Here is a 26,476-nt window from a genome sequence, read left to right as displayed (position 1 = left end):
AATTCTGTATGATTTAATTCTTCAGCCTGGAACCTCAGAGTACTACTGACAGAATGGCTTATCGTCTTAGTTGAAGTTGACACCCGCATCTTATTGATATGAGATGTGTACACACCTTCTTCGGCAACTTTCGGTGCTAACTTGTAATTGAATTTCTGTTGGTAGGCTATTAGTTCCACCTCTTCAGCTTTTTATTGTCGGATAGTGATCACTTTGTTATTACTGAGCACGCCTTTAATATTCTTGAAAAAGTGAACTGGATCTCTGGAATGACATCGATTTTCTTGTTTTCATCGCAAGGATGTGAGAAATAATTAGCTACCGTCCTGTGACGCCGTGCAGGTACACAGACATTCCTCCAAAATCCTTGGTTTGGTGCACCCATATCTCATATAACTGCCAAAATATAAGACCTGCTTTTTGGGTTTTCATTATAAAGTCTGAAATAATAGTTCCATACACAGCACCTTCTACACTATCCTGCAACTGTATGTTTCCATCTACTTGGTGAAAATGAAATCCACAACCTGTTTCCACTCATTTCGATCGGGTCAGGAATGGAATGAATGAAGCGCCATCTAGTGGCGAGGATAGGAATGTGCCGGCTGCCGAAGCCTGTCGCACTCCTTGGGGCAATGATTAATGACTGAAATTATATTGGAGAGTGTTGCTGGAATGAAATATGACAGGAAAAACCGGAGTACCCGAAGAAAAAACCTGTCCCGCCTCCGCTTTGTCCAGCATAAATCTCATATGGAGTGACGGGGTTTGAACCACATAATCCAGCGGTGAGAGGCCGGTGCGCTGCCGCCTGAGCCACGGAGGCTTCCTTCCATCTACTTGATAATCCACTAAATATAAACACTAAAGCATGTGTAGCTTGCCCATTGTGACCAGGTAAGGTGTCTTTCCCAATGAATTCATTGCATGAATCATCAGATTTATCCCCTGGTGTAATGGACATTTCATCCATTAATAGAACACATTGTTTTTCTTCGCTGTTAACGAGATCAGCTTTTATTTTGAGGGATTAGTAACACTCTCTAAGAAAGCCAGGCTGAAAAGGAATATTTATAATTTTCCTACCAAGGGTTGTTACGGAAGTAAGCGGATAATTTTGCTCTAAGAGCTCTTCGTAGCCTGTATTTCCACAAGAAAATTATAGTTTGAGAGTTATTTTGACCAAAATACCCTTTCCTCCATGTTCATCCAGGATATCGTTAATAAATAAGAAACAATATTGGCGATAATTTACACCCTTGCTTTAAACCCACCCTAGACTCTAGTGGTCTGCTCAACCTATCGTCACCCAATTTTACACAACACCTAACTACCTTATATATCGCCTCCACTACCCTTAGCATCTTTTCCGACACCTCCACCCTACCCAATTTCTCTAATAGAGCCCCTCTATTGACCTTATCGAACGCCCTTTCAAAGTCAATTGCCGCTACATACACCGTACCTCTTGACGAGCTCATATACTTCTCCAAAACCATCTTCGCTATCATTATGTTGTCCTCTGTTCTTTTCTTTTTTCTAAATCCCCCTTGGTAATCTAACAATACTTCGTTTGTTTCGGCCCATTCACTTAACCTGTTCGCTTACACCCCTGTATAAATTTTACCTAAGGAATCTAACTATTCATACTGTCTTTGCTACCCTTTCCCTTATATATTGGAGATAAAATTCCTGTCTCCCACTCCCTAGGGTACTTCCCCTCATCAAAAATATTATTGAATTGTTTAACTATGCCCTCTATCATTGTCCTATTTTTGCTCATTTTATTGATACCATTGCAACCCCACGCCGCCTTGCCCCTAATTCTTCTTATCACTCCCAGAGTTTCTTCTCTTGTAATTTCCTTGTCTATTTCGTAAATTGCCACTTTTCTATTCCTCCAAATTGCTTCATCCCCCGTCTTACTCAACCACACCTCCCCTTCCCCCCGAGTAATTCCCTAAAGTACATCCTCAGTACTCGTTTTCTCTAGACTCCTTCCCCCCTTAATTATTCTATTCATCCTTCCCCAGACTTTTTCAGTGTTGTTCAACTTACATTCTTTATTTATGGCTTCAGTCTGTTCCTCTAACCACGCCTTTTTAACTCACAAATGTTCTTTTTTTAAATCTTTCCTTAACTTACATAAAATCTTTCTTTCTGCGCTCCCCCAATTTTTCCTATACTCTCCTAACGCTCCCAGCACCCTCTTTCGCATACCTTCAAACTCCTTATTGAACCATTCTTCTCCCTCGTTTCTTTTTCTTCTTCCACCTTTATCTATCTGAGCTATCATCTTTATTGGATGTAGCAGCAATTCAAAGGCTTTATCGATATTATTCACCTCAAACGCCCTTTCCCATCCATATTTCAGTAAGTGTACTTCCTTTGCTACCCTGTCCCAATCCCTTTCCACTTTCTCTGTCCATTTGTACTTATTATACCCGTTCCCTAGTTCGTCCTTCATCTTAACTTCTTTCCTTATATTCTGCTCCTCCCCCTGTTTTAACAGAACCCACACTGAGAAATGGTGTGATTCAATCCAGTCTCTTACTTCCATCCTTACAATATACTCTAACACTCCCTCGAGCTTAAAACTATATCTTTCACACTACCCCCTGCTCTGAAACATAGGGCAATTTCCCCGTAATGTTCATTCTCTTTCCATCCATTCAGAATATATAAATTCCCCGATGCGCACAAATCTAAGAGCTTCTCCCCATAACTGTTTATAGTTTTATCCTCACTTATTCTACTTCTCAACATACACGTTCCGTCTTCCCTACTATATACTGGGCTCTGTTCCCCTATTCTCCCGTTCCAATCTCCAAATAGCAGCATGTCCTCTTCTTCTTCAAACTTCTCTCTTACCATACTAATCTCCACCAATAGCTCTTCAAAAAGATGCTTATTTGTGTATACGGAACTACTAGGATGGCAATATACGAACGCTGGGTTTATTCCCTTCATCCTTCCCTCTAGCCATCCCATATTAAATCTCATCCATATAGCTTCCTGCATATCTGTCTCGAAATTTTCTACTAGTTCACTAATCTCTTCTTTAATTAGTACTACCATTCCTCCTGGGGCGCGTCCCTTATTCGTCTCCTTTCTATATCTATATTTAAACACAAACCCCTTTCATAAAATCTCTTTCCCAGCTTCCAACCACGTCTCCAAGTGTGCCATAATGTCGAAACTTTCTACTACTTCCCTAACCTTGTTATTTCCTATTTTGTTTCTTAGCCCCTTTCACACATCCCATTTTCTAATATAGTTATAACTTATCCTCCCTCCCATTAAATTGCCTCCCTTATTCTTACTCCTTGTAGCTCTCACCCCCTCATTTCCTGTTTCGATTCCTCCTTTTCTTAACATTCTGTGCCGTTCCATGCCCTCCGTATCCTCCACTCCCTTGCACACTTTACCTCACACGTCTTTTAGGCTCCTACTTCTTCTTCTGTTCATAATATCTTTACCTTTTCGTCGATCACTCTTCTCATGTCCTTTCTTGCTCTCTGAACCACTACACACTGCACCCGCCGGTTCTTGCGGCTCACACTCACTCGCCCCTTCGCTGCTCTGTCCTTCTGTATCCACACTGCATTGTTCACATCCACCTGGGTTGATCTCCACTCCTTCCTCCACTTCACCCCTAGGTGTTTCTGCTTCCTGCCTTCTATCTTGCACTGTCATCACTCCCCCCTCGGAACTGACGTGTTCGTCCATCACTTTCAGCTTCGCCACTGTGTGCTACCTAACCCATCTCCCATTCGTCACCACTAGTCTCTGACCTCTTATGCGGGCTTTTAGCCCTTGCTGTCTCGCTCTCCAAAGATGCCTATTCAGAATCTTCATGTTTTCCACACCTTCTTTTCCCATGTCTCTCCTCACCCATATCTTCTGACCCTGCAAGTTACTGCCGTTTCTTAGCACAATTCTGTGTACCCCTCTGCTTCCTTCTTCATCATCACCACCTCCTTTTTTTAGAGGTTTCACCTTCCCTCTTAATAATTCTATTTCTTTCTCATTGTTGCTCACTCTACTGTTCGATTCCTCAGTCTTCGTTTCTAACCATTTCTTCATGTTCCCTATCTCCTCTCTCTGCTCTTCCATCATGTCCTTTATTTCTTGCACCTTATCCCATTGACCATGTTCTTGTATCACTTCCTTCACTACCACCTTAAGAGCTGTAAAATCTTCAATGCTGAATATGCCACTGGTTTTTGGGCCTGGGTTTAATTCCACCTCCCCCCCAATGACCAGAAGCATTGCTAATACTGCTGCTACCAGCACCGCTTCACCCCATTTCACCTCCTCTTTTCTTATTGCCAGTCCATTCTTGGCCTCCTTCCTCTGCCCAATCGCGACCGGTACTGCTCGATGCCGACCATGTTCCCGGCACGCACTGTACAGCGCAACCTCGCTCCTCGCTTGCTCAAGCCAGACTCCATATCAAAGTGAAATGGGTGAGAGAGTTCATCGAACTACACTACCAGGGAAAACCATGGAACAACCTCAAGGACAAGGTAATTTTATTCACAAGCGATGTGACAGGTAGTTCATCATTGCAGAAGTCTAGATGCAATGCAGGCGTGTATAAAGGTGCCGAATTGCATCCTGCGATAGATTGTCCCAAGAAGAAGGGCAAGCCGGATTCTAGAACAATGGGAGATGAATCAGTATTTTCCCACGAGGTCATTGACCCCTAGTATTCTACCTATGCGGGTTCTGACCGAAGGTCATTGACCCCTAGTGTATTAATGGATCAATGCCGATTCGCGGATTTTGCATAAGAGAGCAAGCCTAACCTCTCACTCGCCATCTTGGAGGGGCCTAACCTCGCAGGGCCTAGTTTTACAGGCAGATGTCCTTCCCGGCGGTAACAGTCGCCATCTTGGAGGGTCTAACCTCAATTTTACGGCTAGATGCCCTTCCCGACGCCATCGTGTGTAGTAGTTCAATGGGGATCCTCGCGACGCCATCTTGGGTAATAGGGCAATGCAGATTAGCATAATAGATCAAGCCTATACTCATGGAGGGGCCTAACGTAACTTTTACTGTCAGATGCCCTTCCCGACGCCATATTGCGTAGTAGGGAAATGGGGATTCTCCCGACGCTATCTTGAGTAATAGGGCAATGCAGAATCGCATAAGAGAGTAAGCCTAACCTCATGGATGAAACTAACCTCACTTTTACGGTTAGATACCCTTTCCGACGCCATCTTGTGTAGTAGGGCAATGGGGATTCGCAGATTTTGCCGTCGCCATCTTGAGTAGTAGGGCACTGGAGGATTCGCATAAGAGAGCATGCCTAACCTCATGGAGGGGCCTAAATACACAGGGTCTAGTTTTACAGTCAGATGTCCTTCTCTTCGCCATTTTGATTCTTCCACCAGAGGGGGACGTATGGTCTAACCTAGTTTTACAGCAAGATGCCTTTGACGTCGCCATTTTGGAGGGGCCTAACTACACAGGGCACAGTTTTGCGGTCAGATGACCTTCCTGTCGTCATTTTGATTCTCCCAGCAGAGGGGGAATTTATGTTCTTACCTAGTTTTACGGCAAGATGCTCTTCTCGTTGCCACTTTTGAGGGGAATAAGTACACAGTCGCCATCTGCGATCTTAAAAGAGGTCAGCTTAAGGCTTTATGTCTCCATCCGACAGACTACTTAGTTGTAGGCCTGTTTTATCGAGTAGTCTGCTTATGGCTTCACGTCCCCATCCGATGGACAAGTAACGCGACGTCACATTCATAACCATGCGTACGAGAGCAAGCCTAACCTCACAGACGCAATTTTGAAGGGGCCTATCCTCACACACTAATTTGGTGTGGTGCCTGGCCCAGTTTTACTCTGCTTAAGGCTTTACGCCTCCATCCGAAGGACAAATAACGTTACGTTAGAGTGTGAGTGATTTTAAACGAGGTCGGCTCATGGCATGATGTCTCCATGCGACAGTAACGAACAAGTCTAAACATGCATAACCTTGACGACGTGATCTTATGCTTAAGGCTTCACGCCCCCATCCGACAGACTGTCTCGGACGGGACTGAGCACGTGCCATACTAAGATTATGCAGCGATGACATCGACATGGTTATGTATGTGTAGACTTGTTCGTTACTGTCTAGTAAACTCAAGCCTTTATAGATGGTATGAGTGTGATTATTTTCGATAGGTGTAAGAGGGCAAATGGTATGCAGTAAGTAGAGCATATAGAATTTAATCAAATATTTATTGTCTAATTATTACAAAATTAAACAAACTACTACCGGTTATACAACATTCTTGGTTATGCTGCCGACAAGTTTGCTCTACTCCTTAACAGCTTCCTGCGAAGAGGTAGTATGCATCCAAAATTGTAATGCCCCTGCAACAATCAAATTAAACAAAACGTATATTGTTTATGAAATTAAGTTTTTAAAATATACACTGCTGTTCGTAGAAAGTGAAACACTCAGGAGCAGTGGTCTGAAACACGCTAAAATCAGAGGACGTGTAGAACAGTGGAACCATAATAAGTGTTTTAAATTACAGACAGATGGCATGGACGTAGGCCCAGCAGTGCCCTTCTGTGTGTGACCGGCCAGACCAGTGTTACGCAACACTCAGTCAGTGCGGAGCCGTCATACGAAGTGGAAAAGTTTACCTCAGTGCCACTATGCCTCGGCGACATCACAGGATGGAATGATAGGGGCAGAATGATAGGGCTACGGAAGATGGGTCTGTCGTTCCGTGACATTGCGGTTCGTACAGGGTACGCTGCTTCAACAGTGAGGCGTATGTGGAACCAGTGGAGAGAAGAGGGCAGTACACTGCGCCGACAGGGTACTGGACGACACAATGTGACCACAGCGCGAGATTACGGCCATCTTGTCCGCTTGGCCGTAACGGACAGAACAGCTTCGTCCACGGTGTTGGCTCGACGTTGCAGCACTGCAACGGGTGTGGGGACGTCTGCATCGACGGTTCGACGCCGTCTTTTGAGGGCCGGACTGGTGGCACGCATGCCATTTCTCCGACTTCCATTGACCGCCAACCACCAACGCCGTAGACTGCAATGGGCACGTGAACACCGACAATGGCGTCCTGAGTGGCAAAATGTAGTGTTTTCGGACGAGTCCCGCTTGAACTTCTCCTACAGTGATGGCCGCATACGCGTTGGACGCCGCCGTGGTGAATGCCATCAGGCAGACTGTATTGTTGAGCGGCATAGCGGACAAACTCCAAGTGGGATGGTTTGGGGCGCAATTGCCTATAACATGCGATCTCGCCTCCTACGTTTTGAGAGCAATCTGAACAGCTGCCGCTACGTCAGGGAGGTTTTACAGCCCGAGGCTCTGCCCCTCCTGCAGGCCGTTCCAGACGCCATATTCCAGCAGGACAATACCTGGCCGCATGCGGTGAGGAATGTACAAGCCTTCTTCAAAGAACGACGGATATCACTGCTTCCCTGGCCTGCCCGTTCGCCGGATATGTCACTCATTGAACTTGTCTGGGATATGGTCGGTCGGCACCTTGTTCGTTCAGGTCCTCCTGCAGCCACTGTTGATGATTTATGGACACGCCCACAAACCGCATGGCAGAGTATTTCCCAGCAGCATATTGAGGCGCTCTTTGATTCCATGCCACGACGTCTAGCGGCTCTGATTGCAGTGCGTGGTGGCGCTACGCATTACTGAATTTCCACGGTTGCCGTGCAAGTACAGTTCTGTAATTGTAATAATTTGTCTCTTGCCATGTCCCTAATATGTGGAATAAATTGCATTGTGATCACAAATCTCGGTCTTGGTGTTTCACTTTCAACAAACAGCAGTGTACTATGTATGTTAAGGTTTTACAAAGAAGTTAATGCATTTCTTACCTTGTTATTCATGTGTTTTCTGCCTTTCTGGATCATTATCATGTACTGTAATGAAGGGAAAAGTTCATCCATACACTGTATACAGTTTTCAATCTTCGTATTAGGTCCATTCCTATCATCCGAACCATCTTTACCTCGTTGCTTGTAGTGACGTCGATAGTTCTGCATAAAGCTACATCCATTGACATCTTACTGTGGAGAGGAAGGATGCCCAAAAAGCATCTACAAAAGGAGCAGCGTACGTAGATAAAAATCCTGGTGGTAAACATTGAATAAGATATTTTGACATCTGATATAAGGTTCTATGTTTATAGAACATCTTAATAGCCTCACTTACTTATGTGAGATAAATAAGATGTTGCGTATTAGCAAGCGAACAGCATGCACATTCACAGTTTTTGTTATTATCAAGACGATTGTCTGTTACCGTGTAGACTTTTCTTCTTTCTTTTCCGTAGTGTACGACGTAGAAGCACACAATAATGATCATATTGAAGGGCTATCCTTATTTATAGTCTTGTAACAATATTCGTTAGTGGATGGTAAGTGACATCACTCATATGAATAGCAGGAATGTTTTCAGATGTTTCAAATTTTAAACGAATGTCGGTAGGAGATTATTTTATAGATTCTTCATGATAAGAGCAGTCTATAACTACAATAGGTGATTTATTTTTAAATTATTCTGACAAAAATAGCGGACGATCATCTTTCTGATAATACTATGATTGGAATTTACAAAACATGTCATAGAGCAACCCAAATTTATTTTTCTCAAAATTAATATCCATGTTTTCGTAGGGATACGTAATTCCGTTGAGATATAGTCTAATATTTCTTAATTTACAGTGATCAAACTGTGAGCTTTTTAATGGTTGAATTTACGATGGATTTGAAATCCAAAAATAATATACAAAGGCTTTTAAGTAAAACGTTGATGATGATGATGCTTGTTGTTTAAAGGGGCCTAACATCGAGATCATCGGCCCTCAGTAAAACGTGACGTTTTAACACCCGAGCTATGCTTGTTTGTAGGTGGTAACACTGGATATTCATGCAGCTCCCAACTTCGAAATCGTATAGGTAATGGTGTGTCATTTTCTACAGTCTTAAGCAGGGCCTCTCAAACGCTCAAAATCTCACGCGTGCATATCGAGGCGCAGAGACACCGTGCACTGTGCATCGTTCCGACTCAACTCAACTCGGCTTGACTCGGATGGTCAAGAGCGACGAAGCGTTCGGCGATAGACGGCTTGTTTATCAGTGAAATAGATAAGCGCAAGACAACATAATAATGGGGCAACCTGTTTCAAAGAAAGCAAAGACTTCCGAAAGTCCATTTCAATCAAAATGGGAACTTTCGTATTTCATTGTCAGTCGTGACGATAAAGCCAAATGCTTAATCCGTGGGACAATAATTATGTGATAAGTTAATCAAAAAGATCTATTTTCCAATGCAAAGGCTTTGCTCAAATTCTACGAGAATTTTTCGAAGGAAGATTTTCCTAAGCTGCATCGAGAAGCAGCTAGGATTATTTCTGTTTGGTTCCACAGGCATATGTGAGAGGTATTTTTTCCTGCTTTGACTTCTACGAAAACTAGACTGCGTGTGAGTAGGCCTATTTCTGATTGTAATTTAAAGAAGGCTCTCAAATTGCTGTCGGCCGCGGCCCCTTGTTGCAGGCATAACTGGTATCATTGCAAAGATAAAGGAAAATAAGAGCTAGACAAGATAAGTTCTCTGCTCAAACCAAATTGAAAGAAGTGTTTTAACACTGGTAACGTTGCCCCATACAACAGTGTCACCGCTCACCGCACATAAACATTTCGCAGTGAGGGGAGGATCAGCGCGGAAGGTGGAGAAGGCGAAGACTGGCCGAACGGGTGAGACAGGTGTAGGGGAAGTGGAGTGGGGGTTTGCACTCTGGTCAACCTAGCGAAGTCGTCTCTTGCACCTTGCGCCCGTGCACTGCACGGCGCATGCACTCTGAGAGGCCCTGGTCTTAAGCATTCGAAGTTTTCTCGATCAGATAATGCTTCATGTGGAATCCTCCACAATATACGATGAAGTGTAATTTTCTTATCTACTGGTGTTTCTGCTGCTTTAAGAGAATTATAATCACTTCGATCACGGATCAGATTTAGCTCTTGTTTTGCGTTGATTACAATTCGTCTAAAGTCTTCTGCGAAGCCAATAATATGTTTCAATGATAACATACCTGTAGAAGATCCGTCCTGATTAATCATCAAGTTGTTAGTAGCTTTTGGACAGCATCCTGCCATCCGTAAAAGATTACTTTCTTCAACACTAAAGGAAGGGTACAGTTTCATTGCACTTGTAATACCAGCATTCTTCGATCTGTCCATTTCAACACTATTTACTTCATATCGTGTTTCAGGAAAGAGAAAAGCTAGACCACGGTTGTTTAGTTGAGATGTGGTTGGTCCACTTCCATCTGCCTTATCTAGACGTCTTTCAGTATAGAGCTAGCTTCAGTGTGGTAGGGTGTATACATCTTGCTGATTAATAATAAAGCGAATTTCATCATCGTTATTTAGTCCAAACGTAAAAGGTTGATAAGAATGAAACTCACTTCGTACTACATCTTCATGAGTTTGTACTGTGTTCATAATGTCTAGCATTTCTTTCATTTTGTTGTAGTAGCGTGTAACCTAAATCTTGGAGTATCTGCTTATGGGTATGCGTTCACTCGTTGAGTCTTCGCAGACATGCAGTTTGTCTCCGGAGTGTACAGCGTGTTTTAAAGATTTTTTATACTGCTTTAAGATAAAGTTTGTAAGCTACGTACGTGTGCCGATCTAAATTAATAAGCTGATTATGTTTATTTACAAGCCTAAGAGTAATGTTACTAATGTGTTTACAGGCACAGGATGATAAAGAACAATTGTCGGTTTCTCACGAATAGTATAACCACTTTCTTCTGTAATAATGTCATGCAGGACGTGTGAATTTTGTTTATTGCTATTCAAGGCTGTAATAATATTACAAGTAATGTTTACATGATGATCATTGAAGAGTGTTATAGGTTGATCAGACTCGTAATGTACGTTCGGTATGAGCTCTCTTGGTGAGAATCCAAGCAATTGCCCAATCGGATCGTGTTGTGATTTGAAGTCAATCTTAAATGATGACTCAGTAACACATTTATGTGTGATGATGCTTACAGTAATTGAGAACTTGTGGGTATGATTACCAAAACTCTCTTCTTTAAACTGTTCAATTAACACACTTTCAATGTAGTAATTAATGACTTCTACTGAACAACTGCCTGATGGTAGCGTTAGCACATACTCATCGTAATAGAACTTGTTTCCGCTGTCACGCACATTATAGATTTTATTGTAGCTTTCAAACAGCAAAAGTCCAAGACTATGTAGCTGTTGACCGAGTTCGATCGGTGGATTAAAGTAGATGGTACTTTCAGGTCCTTCTCCGTGTACAGCGAACGTTCTTTCACCGTTGGTCATCACGTGCGCACTGTTGCTCTTTGTCTACTGTCTGGGTTTGATATAAGAACATAAGACATAATCGGCCGCACATGCGTGTATTGAATTTTTGCACACGGTTTTTATTGTAAACAATGTCCGCAATGCTACCGAAATAACGTATGTGCTCGAATGGAGGAAGTAAGTCTCCATAGCGATCGAAATACCATATTTCAGATTTACGTTTTACGTAGGCAAGTAATGAGTTCCAGGTCCGCGACTGTTGTCTAAGTTAATTACAGTACTCTCAGGTTCACGTGGGCATGCTGGTAGTAGATCGTGCATATACACACCTCGAAAATAACGAATTCTTAATTTTTTAGCAAACGTAAAAACTTCGTGGGTTAGAGCTCGATGTGGGAGTGCATTCAGTAGACGTTTTTTTGAGATATGTAGATGCCAAGCCCTTTCTTGTATGGCGCTAGCTTCATGTGTACGCCTTTGACTCGTAATGCAGTTGCCTCCATTGTCTTGTTATAACGTTCACTCTCTTTCAACTGTTGCTTCGTTCTTCTACAGCTTTAACAGTTCTTGCTGCAGCACTAGTACCACCCAGCAAAGACCCTAAAACTGCTAGTCGAGCAAACAGCACAGGAAGAAATCCTTCTCGTTATGGTACAGGAATACTTCGTGCAGGTTTACTAAACATTGTTCTGCACTTTGGAGAAATTCTCGCTCTTGCTGCGCGTAGTGCTTTAGTAATAGCTACACGCGGATTGTATTCCCCATTAATAGCGCTTTGTGCAGTCTTTACAACATCTTTCCATCCAACAGTTTTAGTTTTCTTCTTCATAACGTTTGGATATCGTTGTTTCACAATTCTGTACACGACTTTACTCGTCGAGAGCGAATTATGAACTGACATTTACCTGTTGTTTCGTTTGATATATATATTTTACTATTGCCTACTTTATTATTCAGTTACCTAGAGGATTATAAAGCAGCAAGACATACTACCTGTTAGTGACATAGTGCCACATCTCTTACCTAGTTGTACAACTACAAAAAGACGTCATGGAACGTTGTTTCCTTTTACTATTCGATGTATTATATCTGGCCCATCGGGATGTGGGAAGATAAATCTTTTACTTACACTCATTAATTCTTTAAATGGTATACGCTTGGAGAATATTGACATTTTCGCGAAGTCACTCTATCAACCGCTATGTTGTTGTTGAGTCATCAGTCCATAGACTGGTTTGATGCAGCTCTCCATGCCACCCTATCCTGTGCTAACCTTTTCATTTCTACGTAACTATTGCATCCTACATCTGCTCTAATCTGTTTGTCATATTCATACCTTGGTCTACCCCTACCGTTCTTGCCACCTACACTTCCTTCAAAAACCAACTGAACAAGTCCTGGGTGTCTTAAGATGTGTCCTATCATTCTATCTCTTCTTCTCGTCAAATGTAGCCAAATCGATCTCCTCTCACCAATTCGATTCATTATCTCTTCATTCGTGATTCGATCTATCCATCTCACCTTCAGCATTCTTCTGTACCACCACATTTCAAAAGCTTCTATTCTCTTTCTTTCTGAGCTAGTTATCGTCCATGTTTCACTTCCATACAATGCCACGCTCCACACAAAAGTCTTCAAAAACATCTTTCTAATTCCGATATCAGTGTTTGAAGTGAGCAAATTTCTTTTCTTAAGAAAGCTCTTCCTTGCTTGTGCTAGTCTGCATTTTATGTCCTCCTTACTTCTGCCATCGTTAGTTATTTTACTACCCAAGTAACAATATTCATCTACTTCCTTTAAGACTTCGTTTCCTAATCTGATATTTCCTACATCACCTGCCTTCGTTCGACTGCACTCCATTACTTTTGTTTTGGACTTATTTATTTTCATCTTGTACTCCTTACCTAAGACTTCATCCATACCATTCAGCAACTTCTCGAGATCTTCTGCAGTCTCAGATAAAATAACAATATCATCGGCAAATCTCAAGGTTTTGATTTCCTCTCCTTGGACTGTGATTCCCTTTCCAAATTTCTCTTTGATTTCCTTTACTGCCTGTTCTATGTAAATATTGAAAAGGAGAGGGGACAAACTGCAGTCTTGCCTCACTCCTTTCTGGATTGCTGCTTCTTTTTCAAAGCCCTCGATTCTTATCACTGCAGACTGATTTTTATACAGGTTGTAGATAATTCTTCGTTCTCGGTATCTGATCCCTATCATCTTCAGAATCATAAATAGCTTGGTCCAATCAACATTATCGAATGCCTTTTCTAGATCTACGAATGCCATGTACGTGGGCTTGTCCTTCTTGATTCGATCCTCTAAGATCAGACGTAAAGTCAGGATTGCTTCACGTGTTCCTACATTTCTTCTGAAGCCAAATTGATCTTCCCCCAACTCAGCTTCAACTTGTTTTTCCATTCTTCTGTAAATAATACGTGTTAAAATTTTGCAGGCATGAGATACTAAACTAATGGTGCGGTAGTTTTCACACCTGTCAGCACCGGCTTTCTTGGGAACAGGTACAACAACATTCTGCTGAAAAGCGGATGGGACTTCTCCTGTCTCATACATCCTGCACACTAAATGAAATAACCTTACCATGCTGGTTTCTCCTAAGGCAGTCAGTAATTCAGAGGGAGAGAGGGGAATCCTACTTGGAAGTTCTCCTTTATCAGTTTTTTATTTTCTTAAATATTGGTTTTTCAAAGCGATGTTTCCCATCTAGAATTTAATTTTCACTGAAATATTGAAAGTGTGAATTTTCCTTTTAAGTGCTGCTGTGAATGATTTATTACGTATTTAACTTTTGGGCATAACCGCAAATCAATCAGCCTTCCGTAATTTATTTAAATTTATGAGATGTCAAATAATCCAGATGTGATAAGTCATTCGCTTGTTGTTTATTCCTCGCAGACAGTGAATATAATCCATATCAGCATGGCATTTCATCTACATGTTGATATCAGTGGCATCCGGAAACAGTCTGGCTGCAATCAGGCGAGGTAGACAACCACACATCAACACGTGGTGGCCCTTGCCATGCCCAGTCGTTCTCCAATCAACGTGGAGACCGCGGGCGGATACATGATGCATGTTTCCATCATTTTCTGTTCCCTCGATGACGGTAAAGATACTGGAATATACTTTGATGATGTAACATTATGGTACATGTCGATGATTTCATTCCATCTCAGTTTTAGGCCTATTTACTATCCGTATGCTCACGGAACTTCAAAATACGTGAACTACTCATTTATAATTTTTGGTGAAATCTAGTATTACGAATTACTTTGTTTGACAAAACACATTAATTGAATTTCAATTAGAGATTCAGTATACTTTAATGTTGCTCGTGATATTTTTTATTTACACAGAGTAGTGACTAGTGAAGAAACCTTTCACGCATCAATGGATCTTTGGAATCGTTCTCCGTTCGGCTTGAACGAGTCGCGAAAGAACTGGAAAAGATTCGTGAACGAATCGCGAGAATCGATTCGTAATGTATGAATGAATCTTTCGAATCGATTCTTGAAAAGGAATCTAATGCCCAACTCTAGCTCGAGCGGTTGTTTTCTTCCAAATGCAGAGCTCTAGTTGTAACTGCTTGCTCGCCCTCACACACCGTGAAGGCTGGGGTGGGACCTGGCTGGCGTGAGCGAACGCACTCGGGAATAGTCCGCTCACCATGTCCATGTCCTTCACTTAAATAAGGACAAAACCTGCTCTCGTCACTGAAGAAAACAGAGCGCCAATTCCCCTCTCCAGTAGCCGTAATCCTGCTTCAAGCTGGCGGTTCTTAATTGTCGCTGGTGACGCAGCAGGTACAAGATGAGGCCGTATTTTGTTCCTGGATGATGATAGGTCGGCCATCGCTGCTCGCACAATGGGCCGATATTGATGTGCGTCTGTACTACTCGGACGTCCGGAGCCTGGTCTATGGGTGTGGAAATGTTCCACAGACAGCGACACCAACATGTGCAGCAATCCAGCTCGTCACCTCTAACCTCAGCAGAGTGTAAGGTCAGGCCGATGTCCTCAGTGCAGTAAGAACGTTATATCGTGAATTCTCACTACATGAGGCATACAACTGTTGTTTCTTGAGCTGAGTTATCAACACTAGGCTTAAAGCATACGCATTATTGACTGTTATTAAACAAGATCTAGTTCATAACAGTAATGATGATCTTCGAAACCTTTTAGGTATGCCATATGTTGAGGAATACAGCTGTTCAGTTACCGAGTGAGTTGGCCGTGCGGTTAGGGGCGCGCACTGTTGGTAGCCCTGAATATCTTTTTCCGTGGTTTCCCATTTTCACACCAGACATATGGTGGGGCTGTGCCTGAATTAAGGCCACTGTAGCTTCCTTCCCGCTCCCAGCCGTTTCCTATCCCAATACCTATCTGTGTCGGTGCGTCGTAAAGCAACACACATATATTACAAATTGTAAATGCGCCTCATACCGCAATTGGTTGTTTATTATAATCAGTATTTGAAAGTGTGGATTCTTATTTCCTCTCCGTAATAGCGTGCAGGCATCGAGTTGACGAGTTAAGAGAATTTGTTTTTGACTACGCTCTCGACGCACTTTGCGCGGCCCCTTCCTGCGTGCATACAGAAAACATGGCTGATGATCCGCCAGTCGATAGGTTGTCGTGCGGACATCGAGTGCTCCTTTGTCACGTTCCCTAGTGGGAACATTTGACACTTCTTTGTTGCCGCTGTTTAGATACTAACATAAATAACTCCATTTTACGTTCTAACTTGAAAAAGTACCTCTTCAAATGTTCTCCTTTAATCTGATGTATTGTATTTCCAGAAGACGCCGAAGAAGCAGATGATGCGTCGCAGACGTTGCCAAAAATCGAGGAGTCTGTGGAACAGTTCAATGGAAAATTTGAAAGTAAGTAATAGTTCTCTCAACAGTACTGTATTTTTGTGAAATTTGTTTCATATTTTGGAACGTCACCTAGGTGGAGACTGAAGCGGCTCCTCTAGGTACAGCCATGGAAGGACAGCGGGGAAGAAAGGAGAACTCATTTTAAGCTATTCATTATTATTTAAAAACTATTTGCGGCTATTCTCACTGTCATCTACTTCTTAATATGGTCAGCATACTGGCCTTTGGTTCAGAGGGTCGTGTGTTGGACTCCCGGCCGGGTCGGGGATTTTAACCTTCATTGGTTAATACCAGTGTCCCAGGGGCTGGGTGTTTGTGCTGTCCCCAACATCCCTGCAAATCACGCACCACAAGTAACACTGTCTTCCACCACAATAACACACAGTTACCTACACATGGCAGATGCTTCCCACCCTCATCGGAGGGTCTGCACTCGGCTAGAAATAGCCACACGAAATTATTTATAACAATGAATATTGAAGCACATGCAGTTTACAAATGTACGTCTACCGTACTTAAAGTCATCTTCTAAATGTTCTTGTTCTGGCCGCGCTACGGTTATGGAGCCAAGCTACTGGGTTCGAACCCCACCTTCGGCTGTCCTGAGAATGGTTTTCTATGGTTTCCCTTTTTCATTTCGAGGAAAATGCGGGGGCATTGGCTACACTTGATCTGCATTAGCTCCTCTACTGAGGTTGGCGTCATGTCACCTGGCATTTGCTACATCAGTGACTGAGGTATGCTTGCTGCGTTAGCTCCTTCATTGTGCTCATATGAGACAGGAACGGAGTTGTTACATACCATAATTTATTTAGGATTCGTCAACACAAATATTCTTTTATATGGTTATTTAATTTCATGTCAGTCATTACAAAGTTATGTGTAAATTTATTTCGTAATTCAGACGTCTTATGTACCTAATTAACAAATAATATTTCTCTCTGTAAAAAAGTTACTTTATAAAAAGTAGGTTCCCTGAACAAAATATTTGATTATTTAAATAAACATAATGACAGTTGATGTAAATATGACCATAGATATAATGTATTATGGATTATTCGAGAAAACTGGAAGCAAAGATATACATAATGTAGGTACAGGTCATAAATATCCTTAAAAAAATTGATTTTATAGGTAACTTTTTGAAATAATTTAATAATTTTTGAACTCCTTCCCCACAAAACCAAAGAAGTAATTATAAACCTAATAAGTTTAGAAGTGTAATTATGCTACTTGCTCTCTTAGTTTGTGGTCGCCCTCATACTGTACATACTGCATAACAATAGTAGTAGAGCTATACAGGTTCAGAACCATGGCGTCAGTATTTTTGCTGCTGAGTCAGCACATGAGTTCATTGACCCCATGACGTCATGACCACGTGACCGTGACGTCACGACCGCATGCTATTGTTTGAAAACAAAGCCACATGCTTGGCCACGTGCTTTTGACAGCTGTCAAGATGACAGCTCTCACCTTGACGGACCCTAACCTCACTTTTTCGACAAGTGAAAGTCGCTTACCTCACTGCTGCTAACTTAACATACCCTAACCGCACTGCTGTCACCTTAAGCAAGGTTGGCAAGGCTAACCTTACAGGCGGGACAACTGAGGCGCGCAAGAGTGCAAGGCCATCCACAGAGAATGTTTATGCTTTGTTCGAATTCGGGGGAGAGGGTAGTGAGGTAGTCCTCTTTCCCAGCTCCCCTTTCCAAAAATAGGGGATGGATGAGTGAGAGATGTGCTCTCTCTCTCCCTAGAGGTCCAGGGCGACTTGTAGTTTTATTTATACCAACGTTGAATGGTTGGGGTGATGCGCAGACCAGCATGCAGTGCAGACGATTGTTGCGCATTCTGGTAAAAGAAAATGTAAGCTCATATCGAAATTTTTTCGATTTTCGTGCATCGACTAACGATACTTGCGCACTTCTGTAAAAGAGAGTGTAAGCTTATCTCGAAATTTTTTCGAATGTCGATGCGCGCGCATCTTGACGGGACTTAGCCACGTGCTTTTGACAAGCTGATTTTTTGAATGACCCTAACCTCACAGCTGTTATCTTAACGGGGACTTTAACTATGCGCGTCACCATCTTAGAGGGATCTAACCTCAGGGCATCCTAGTTTTAAGGCTAGCTGCCCTTCTCGACATCCCCTTCCGCGACACCATCTTAGAGGAGGTCTAACCTTAGAGGATTATAGTTTTAAGGCTAGCTGCCTTTATCGACATGCCCCTTCCCGACACTGTCTTGGAGGGGTGTAACCTTACTGGGCCATAGTTTAAGGCACGATGCCCTTCTCGACACTGTCTTAGAGTAGTGCGCCTAAGGACTATAGTGTAACGCTAGCTGCCCTTCTCCACAGCGATACGTTACGAAGGTTATCGAATAGCATTGTAAGGTTGGCATAAGGCTTTACGTTCCCATCCGACAAACAAATAACTATGAACAGCGTCCTCTCGCTGCGGAGAGGATTTTTTTACACAGAATGGTATGTACTTACGCTGAATAGCTTGGGCGGCGCTGACCTTCTGGTTCAGCTGTGTGGGTAGAGAGAGAGACTGGAAGTGTATTTATACATTGTCTGTTGTTAACTTACCATGTTTATAAAATTAGTTTAGTCACTACTTACGTCAAGCAGGGAGATACCGCAAAAAATAAACCGCGCAGCCAATTCGCTCGGTATAGATGTGTTGTAATTGCATTAGCGCATAATGCTACTAGAACTTTACAGTCTAAAGATATGTTTAATACACTAAATGCAAAGCTTACAGCTACACATCTCTAACCACGTGGCCGATTCGCTCGGGGGGATACTGTGAAAAAATCTCTGACCTGGCTGTAAACCGCGAGCTATTTACAATAACCACAGTCGTGTGCAATAAAAATGAGTTAGCATGATGACCTTTAGTCATAGAATCGAACCCAGTCACACGAACTAGCTCATAGTAAATATCAAGCAAATCCTAGGACTGTATCATAATTTCGCCACTGCAGTGTAGTAGTTGATGTGAATATCCATTATCGCTATCCACAGCACACACAACGGATTTCTGCGGTTTTACATTCTTAAAACAATAATCACCACTACTACTATTCAAAATATCCTTATCACTATTTAAACGAACGGGTTAATCGTCGTTGTAGAAATTAACTGTTTGTCAAATGACTTGGTTGAAGGGCTGCGTGGCTGGGAATCGAACCCGGCCCTCCCTCGCACTCGCACATTACTCTGCACAGTAAAAACATAGATATTGTAATGACACACACGCACACGCATTATTTACATTTATTAGCTTACCTGATATTATCAATACTTACATATAAAAAATAAAGGGATTTAAAATTGAATTGCATTCACTGCATTAGGGGTAGGGAGCTGTGTTCATTAGCAGCGGGGACCGGATGTCCTTGAATTATCTCTACTACATGCGTTAATTCGTGCATCTTGTTAACCATATAACATTCACTTTTATAATGTTGAAGTGAATTATAAGATTAATTTGGATATGATTTTAAAATGATGCACTGGCTATGTAGTGTAAGAGATGACATTATTACCTAGACCGCTCGGGGGTCGATTCTCGGCCAGGTTAGAATATTTTAAAACCTGCATCTAAGGATTGTTCGTAGTCGGGAGTTCGATTCCCCGATCAGGTTATGAATTTTTCTGTGTAGTCTTCTCCTCTGGGCAAATGCTCTGTTGTGGTTAGCTTTTGCAACTTCCTAGTGCTAGGGGCCTAGATAGCGGCTATACATAGGCTCTTATGAGACGGCCTAGGTGCAGTTGCGCAAGATAGCGTCTGTGTGCAACTTCCTAGTAGTTAGGAATTTTTCTGAGTAGTCTTCTCCCCTTGGCAAGTGCTGGTGTAACTTCCTCTTGCTAGTGCCTAGATAGCGGCTATACATAGGCTCTTAAAGAGAAAGTTGCCCCCTAGGAGGGGACATAGGATTTAACGAGACGGCCTAGAGGCGATTGCGCAAGATAGGAACGATATGCATGCGCGGTCGTAACCGCACGGCTTACCCGCGCGGTACAACATTATCTTATGTGTAATATTATTGAGAGACATATTAAACGTTGAGAGTGCCTCCGTAGCTCAGGTGGCAGTGCACCGACCTCTTACCGCTGGGTTCCGTGGTTCAAATCCTGGTTACTCTATGTGAGATTTTGTAGTAAACAAAACAGAGGAGGGACAGGTTTCTCTCCGAAAACAATAATCACCACCACTACCGTTTGATGAGTTACCACGATGTAGGTTGTGTAGACCTCGAACCAGCCTACAGATCAAGGTAAAAATTCCGTAGGCCTAGCCGGGAATCGTACCTAGAGGTGTGGGAATCAAACCTACGGTTTTACATTAAAATAACACATGATTTGCATCATACAACTAGGCAACCATCCTCTATATAACAATAATCAGAGAGAAAAACGTAAGCGTGCATTCGGGAGATAGTAAGTTCGTATCCTACTGTCGGCAGCTCAAAGGAATAATTTTCTGTAGTTTCCTTCATGCAAATGCTGGGGGTTATAACTTAATTATTAACACGGTCGTTTGATTTTATCTCCTGCCCGATCGTTGCTAGGACGGGAACTGGCACAATTCTTACCTAGATAGGGGCTTTATTCTATTTCGAACCTGGCTATGTCACTAGTATATAGAACATGTAAATAAGATATTCCGTGTTGTTAGTAATATTATCAGCTTTTTAACCTATTATCTATTTTTATGGATTTCGGTCGATGCCGAAGTGTCGGAATTCTGTTATATTTGATCATCTTCAAATACTACCGGACTGAGCCAGGATCGAACCTGCTTAGGCTGCTCCGAGATAGTAGCAGGAAGGAATTTGTTGCTATGCGGTAAGAGGATATGTAATCTGCAGGACATCGAGCTGAACTGCAGTCGGTTAGTAGGCCAAGGAGGCTGACTGGGCCTAGTAAGGAGGAGGGAAGGGGTACCTAACGATAAAACTAGATAAGCAGGAGGAGAAGAGAAGGGGATATATCCGTAAAACTGTGCCATATAAAGATGATTACGTGTTCGATTTCCAGTCAGAACGGGGATTGTCTTGTAACAATATTAGTTAGAAGATAGTATAATTACACAAGTAGGCTGTTGTGTTTGCCGGAATATTTTGTAATGTTTTTAAATTCTAGGAAACGAATATCGACAGAAGATATTATGAGGGCCAGCAGAAGATGGTATTTTTTATTTATTGTGTTGCGTTATAAGATAGTATCATCAAGAAGGTCAGCGCCGTTCAAGCCATTCAGCTTAAGTATATTCCATTCTGTGTAAAAAAAACCTCTCCGCGGCGAGAGGACGGTGTTGATAGTTATTTGTTTGTCGGATGGAGGCATAAAGACTTATGCTAACCTCACAACGCTATTCGTCTGACGATAAACAGAGTTCGAATCCATTATATTTTAGGGTTCGAAATCCATGATTTAGAGATTTTTTATTCTAATGATAAACAGAGAGAGAGACCAGATTTCGAATCTATGATTTTTTCTCTGTGTACGGTGACTATTGGGGAGTTTTATTCCCTTGCAATCATCATCTTCTCTTGTTACCGCGCGCTCGCCTTCTGTTCAGAACGTGATGGGGAATGTATGCCGACTATTCAGATCCTTACTGTAAAATACCAGGTGCCTCACTAACGCCGTACTTTCTACATATAAATATCCCGCATGCACAAATGATGAATGGGATGTCTACCAACTGATTTTCACAGGGGAGCTACTGCCAGCGGGCAGGTTATGTCATAATATGAAGAGATAAGAATCGAAGTGTCGCTCGCAGCATGTCTAATGCACACCTTGCATTAGTAAACTTCTAGGCTGATGTATGATATAGCCGCACTGCATATCGACAATGAGTAATGTGCTCAGCAGCGACGAATAGACAGACATTATTTTAAACTGGACAACCTGGTCGGAATGCAGCCGAAGCTCCAAACAGACGTATGCCTTCTACTCACGTGTTTCGCCGAACCGTATTAGTTTCTGTTCTTCATACAATCAACTCTTTTATCGAGTGGAATATCTACACGTGTCTAAATTAATAAGTTATTAGATATCCTTTACTGCATCTTTGGCGTATCTACCAACAGTAGCGGCGATTTGATTAGGGGGTGGGGCGAGGAGGGAGAGTCACCCCCACCCACTCACTTTGTGGAATAAACATTAGCCTACATTTTTATTCCACTTTAGCCAGCTGGAACTAGGAATTATTTTTAAAAAGCTCTTTATACAAGCCTTGTTGGCTTATATGCTAAATCTTTCCTTTATTTTCTCTAATTAACATAATTATTGGCGGAAATACGCTCAAAACGCCGTTTGTCGCGGCTAAGCGACTTGTATAGCGCTACGGCAACTAGTGGAGACTTTGCATGTGCTGTGAGGAAGGGTTGTATGGCCAAGGTCGTGGCCTCTGAGTTATAATTCACCCGCTTGCCGCGCGCATTCGTCAGTCTGGCAGTCTCTTTAGTGTCTGTTGTGTATTCAAATACTAAATGATTTTTAATTTCATTATCATGCCGTACTTCTATGTAATTGTACCGGGCAAGCTAGCCGTGGAGTTACGGTTGCGCAGCTGTGAGCTTGCACTCGGGAGATAGTGGTTTCGAATCCCACTGTCGGCCGCCCTGAAGATGGACTTCCGTGGTTTCCCATTTTCATACCAGGCAAATGCTGGGTCTGTACCTTAATTAAGGCCACGGCCGCTTCCTTCCCGCTGTGTCAGTGCGGCTTAAAGTTAATTTAAAACAACATTTTTAATTGTAATTGTAATTTCAACGCGAGAGAATACCAACTTTACTTTCACCGGACTAAACTACTTCGTTCCTATTATGTTATTTTATATGTAAATGTAATTAACCTGCCCCGTGGATTATTCGTAATAATAGTTTTCTTTTGAGAATTTGATTCAATGCTGTATAATCAAATTTTCACCAGGTCTCAAAAACATACTAGAGGGCAGGTTAAATACATTTACTTAATAAATAACATAACACAAAGACATAATTTAGCCCAGTGAACGGAACGTTGGTATTATCTGCCGTTGAAATACAATTACAAATGAATACTTTTCTTACAATAGGCTTTACGTCGCACCGACATAGATAGGATTTATGGCGACGATGAAACAGGAAAGGGCTACGCGTGGAAAGGAAGCGACCGTTTCCTTAAATAAGGTACAGCCCCAGCACTTGCCTGGTGTGAAAATGAGACCACGGAAAACCATCTTCAGAGCTGCCGACAGTGGGATTCGAAACCACTATCTCCCGAGTGTAAGCTCACAGCTGCGCGCTCTTAACCCCACAGCCACTTCGCCCGGTACAATTAAATAGAAGTACGGCATGATTATGCAATTAAAAATCATTTAGTATTTAAATACGCACTAAGAAACTAACAACCGGGCGAGTTGGCCGTGCGCGTAGAGGCGCGCGGCTGTGAGCTTGCATCCGGGAGATAGTAGGTTCGAATCCCGCTATCGGCAGCCCTGTAGATGGTTTTCCGTGGTTTCCCATTTTCACACCAGGCAAATGCTGGGGCTGTACCTTAATTAAGGCCACGGCCGCTTCCTTCCAGCTCCTAGGCCTTTCCTATCCCATCGTCGCCATAAGACCTATCTGTGTCGGTGCGACGTAAAGCCCCTAGCAAAAAAAGAAACTAACAGACATTAAAGAGACTGCCAGACTGACGAATGCGTGACAAGCAGGTGAATTATAACTCAGTGGCCACGACCTCGGCAAACAATATATACCCCTACTACCCTTCCTCACAGCACATGCAAAGTCTACACTGCTTGCCGTAGTGCTATACAAATTGGTTAGCCTGACGAACAGCATGTTGTGCGTATTTCCGTCAATAATTATGTTAATAATTAAAGAAAATAAACGAAGGAATTAGCAGATAAGATAACAAGGTTTGTACAAACAGCTTTTTTTAAAATAATTCCTAGGTCCAGCTGGCTAAAGTGGAATAGAAATGTAATGTTTACTCCACAAAGTGGAGGGGAGGGGGATTGTCCCTCCTCATTCCACCCACTAATCACCACTACTGTTTGTAGACACGCCAAAGATGCAGAAAAGGAAATCCAATAACTTATTAATTTATACACGTGTAGACATTCCACTCGATAAAAGAGTTCATGTATGAAACAAAAACGAATATTGTTCGATGAAGTACGTGTGTAGAAGGCATACGTCTGTTTGGAGCTTCTGTTGCATTCCGACCAGGTTGTCCAGTTTAAAATAATGTCTGTCTATTCGTCGCTGCTGTTCACACTAGCCATTGCCGATATGCAGACAGCAAATATAGTGCGGCTGTAGCATACACCAGCCTAGAAGTATGCGGTCGAAAACGATGTTTACTAATACAAGGGGTGCAATTGACCCGTAGCGCTGAATAACAACAACACTCCGGTCCTTATCTCTTCATATTCTGACGTAACCTGCCCGCTGGCAGTAGCTCCCCTGTGAAAATAAGTTGGTAGACATCCCATTCATCATTTGTGCATGCGGGGCATTTATTAGTAGAAAGTACGGCGTTCGAGAGCAACCTGATATATATATATACTAGCAAGATACCCGTGCTTCGCTACGGTATTATAATGAAATTTATAATTGAATGTTTTTACGTTTTATATATAATCCGCCGGAATTCGCGATCTAACTCGTTTTCTGAGAGAATCCGCCAAAATTCGTGATCTGACTCGTTTTCTGAGAGATTACGGCAAAGTTCCTCACATTTTTCAATCTTACTTTCCAGTAATCGATTGTGTACTTCCCGGGCTAGGTCCAGGGATTCCACCCGGCCAGTTGGGTCCCTATATCTTTGGCATTTTTCCTATAAGCATTTTAATATGGATCAAGTCCTTGAGGAGATCCGGCGTGTTGTTGTCTTGGGTGCCTTGGCGGTACTGAACCCGCGGCCGGACTGCATTCTTAGTCATTACCCATCCAAGACCCGTTTCCAGCCCGGTCCGCACATTTTGACGACGGTCCAGAACATTATTATTATTATTATTATTATTATTATTATTATTATTATTATTATTATTATTATTATTATTATAGATGATCTGGACCCCACAGCAAGATGCAAGACCGCTACTTGTCCGTAAATTACATCTGCTGCCATTGTCATTGTTGACAATGTGACCAGCGCGTAGGCAAGTGTGCGGGATTTCTGGCGATACGAATGACATACCTCCGTGCATTGTTGACCTATCGTTTATTTCAAATGTGTTTTAAATTTTATTCATATGTCAGGAGAATCTACTGTAATCTAAGAACGTTCTCCGAAGGAAAAGATGGCTGTTGAAAACGAACCCAGTAAAGATTTAAAAAAGATCGGTTTATGATCAGAATAAGTACATTCAAAGTATACAGCCTGTTTCCAGTCATTCGACAGGGTCAGGAATGGAATGAATAAAGCCCCATCTAGCGGCGACAATAGGAATTGTGCCGGCTGCCGAAACTTGTCGCACTCCTCTGGGGCAATGATTAATGAAAGACAAATGAAATGAAATGTTGAACAGTGTTGCTGGAATAAATGATGACAGGGAAACCCGAAGTATCCGGAGAAAAACCTGTCACGCCTCCGTTTTGTCCAGCACGAATGTCACATGGAGTGACCGGGATTTGAACCAAGGAACCCAGCTGTGAGAGGCCGGCGCGCTGCCGCCTGAGCAACGGAGGCTCCTTATAAGTACATTATGAACAGTAAAATCAATTGGTCTCACCTCCTTTTACACCCTACCACCGTTAAGTTTATATACCCCCACAACAAAATTAATAGAAGGGGTGTTTCTTTATGTTTAAAGGAGATTCCAAACACAAATGGTCTCGTCTAATACGTTCAGTTTTGAGATATAAGTATCCCCATAGAAATAATTAACTTTCTTTTACTTCCTTTCACACTCCCCCCCCCCCAGGTGAATTTTACGACAAAAATAACGTGTTTCTTTAATAGTAAAGTATCTTCTAAATACCAATTATTACGACGCGAACTTCTTCAGTTTTTTATTTATGTGTCCTCGTGAAAGGAATTCAACTCCTTTTCACTCCCGCCCCGCAAGATGGTTCCCACCCTCCAAACGCGTTTTTCTTTGTTTTTAAATGAAATCCAAATACCAATTTTCACGTCTGTAACAACTTTATTTTTATTAGATGTATGTATTCTCATACAATTAAGTCATTTAATTTTTCAATTCTTTCACCCGCCCCCCTTCA

The 26,476-nt window shown here is 42.3% G+C and overlaps 1 protein-coding gene across 1 annotated transcript in view; it reads left to right on the top strand.

Moving 5' to 3' along the window:
- Window positions 1-26,476, top strand: part of LOC136864808 (phosphatase and actin regulator 2) — a 1,136,936-nt gene that overhangs the window by 201,873 nt on the left and 908,587 nt on the right. Inside the window, exon 2 of the mRNA XM_067142230.2 lies at window positions 16,158-16,241. Within this exon, the coding sequence (XP_066998331.2) occupies window positions 16,158-16,241 (84 nt within the window). The remainder of the gene's footprint in view (window positions 1-16,157; window positions 16,242-26,476) is intronic.

This window comes from Anabrus simplex, chromosome 2 (genome assembly GCF_040414725.1).
Source record: "Anabrus simplex isolate iqAnaSimp1 chromosome 2, ASM4041472v1, whole genome shotgun sequence".
Lineage (NCBI taxonomy): Eukaryota > Metazoa > Arthropoda > Insecta > Orthoptera > Tettigoniidae > Anabrus > Anabrus simplex.
The sequence above is the reverse complement of the archived record's forward strand: the minus strand, read 5'-3'. Positions and strand labels throughout refer to the sequence as shown.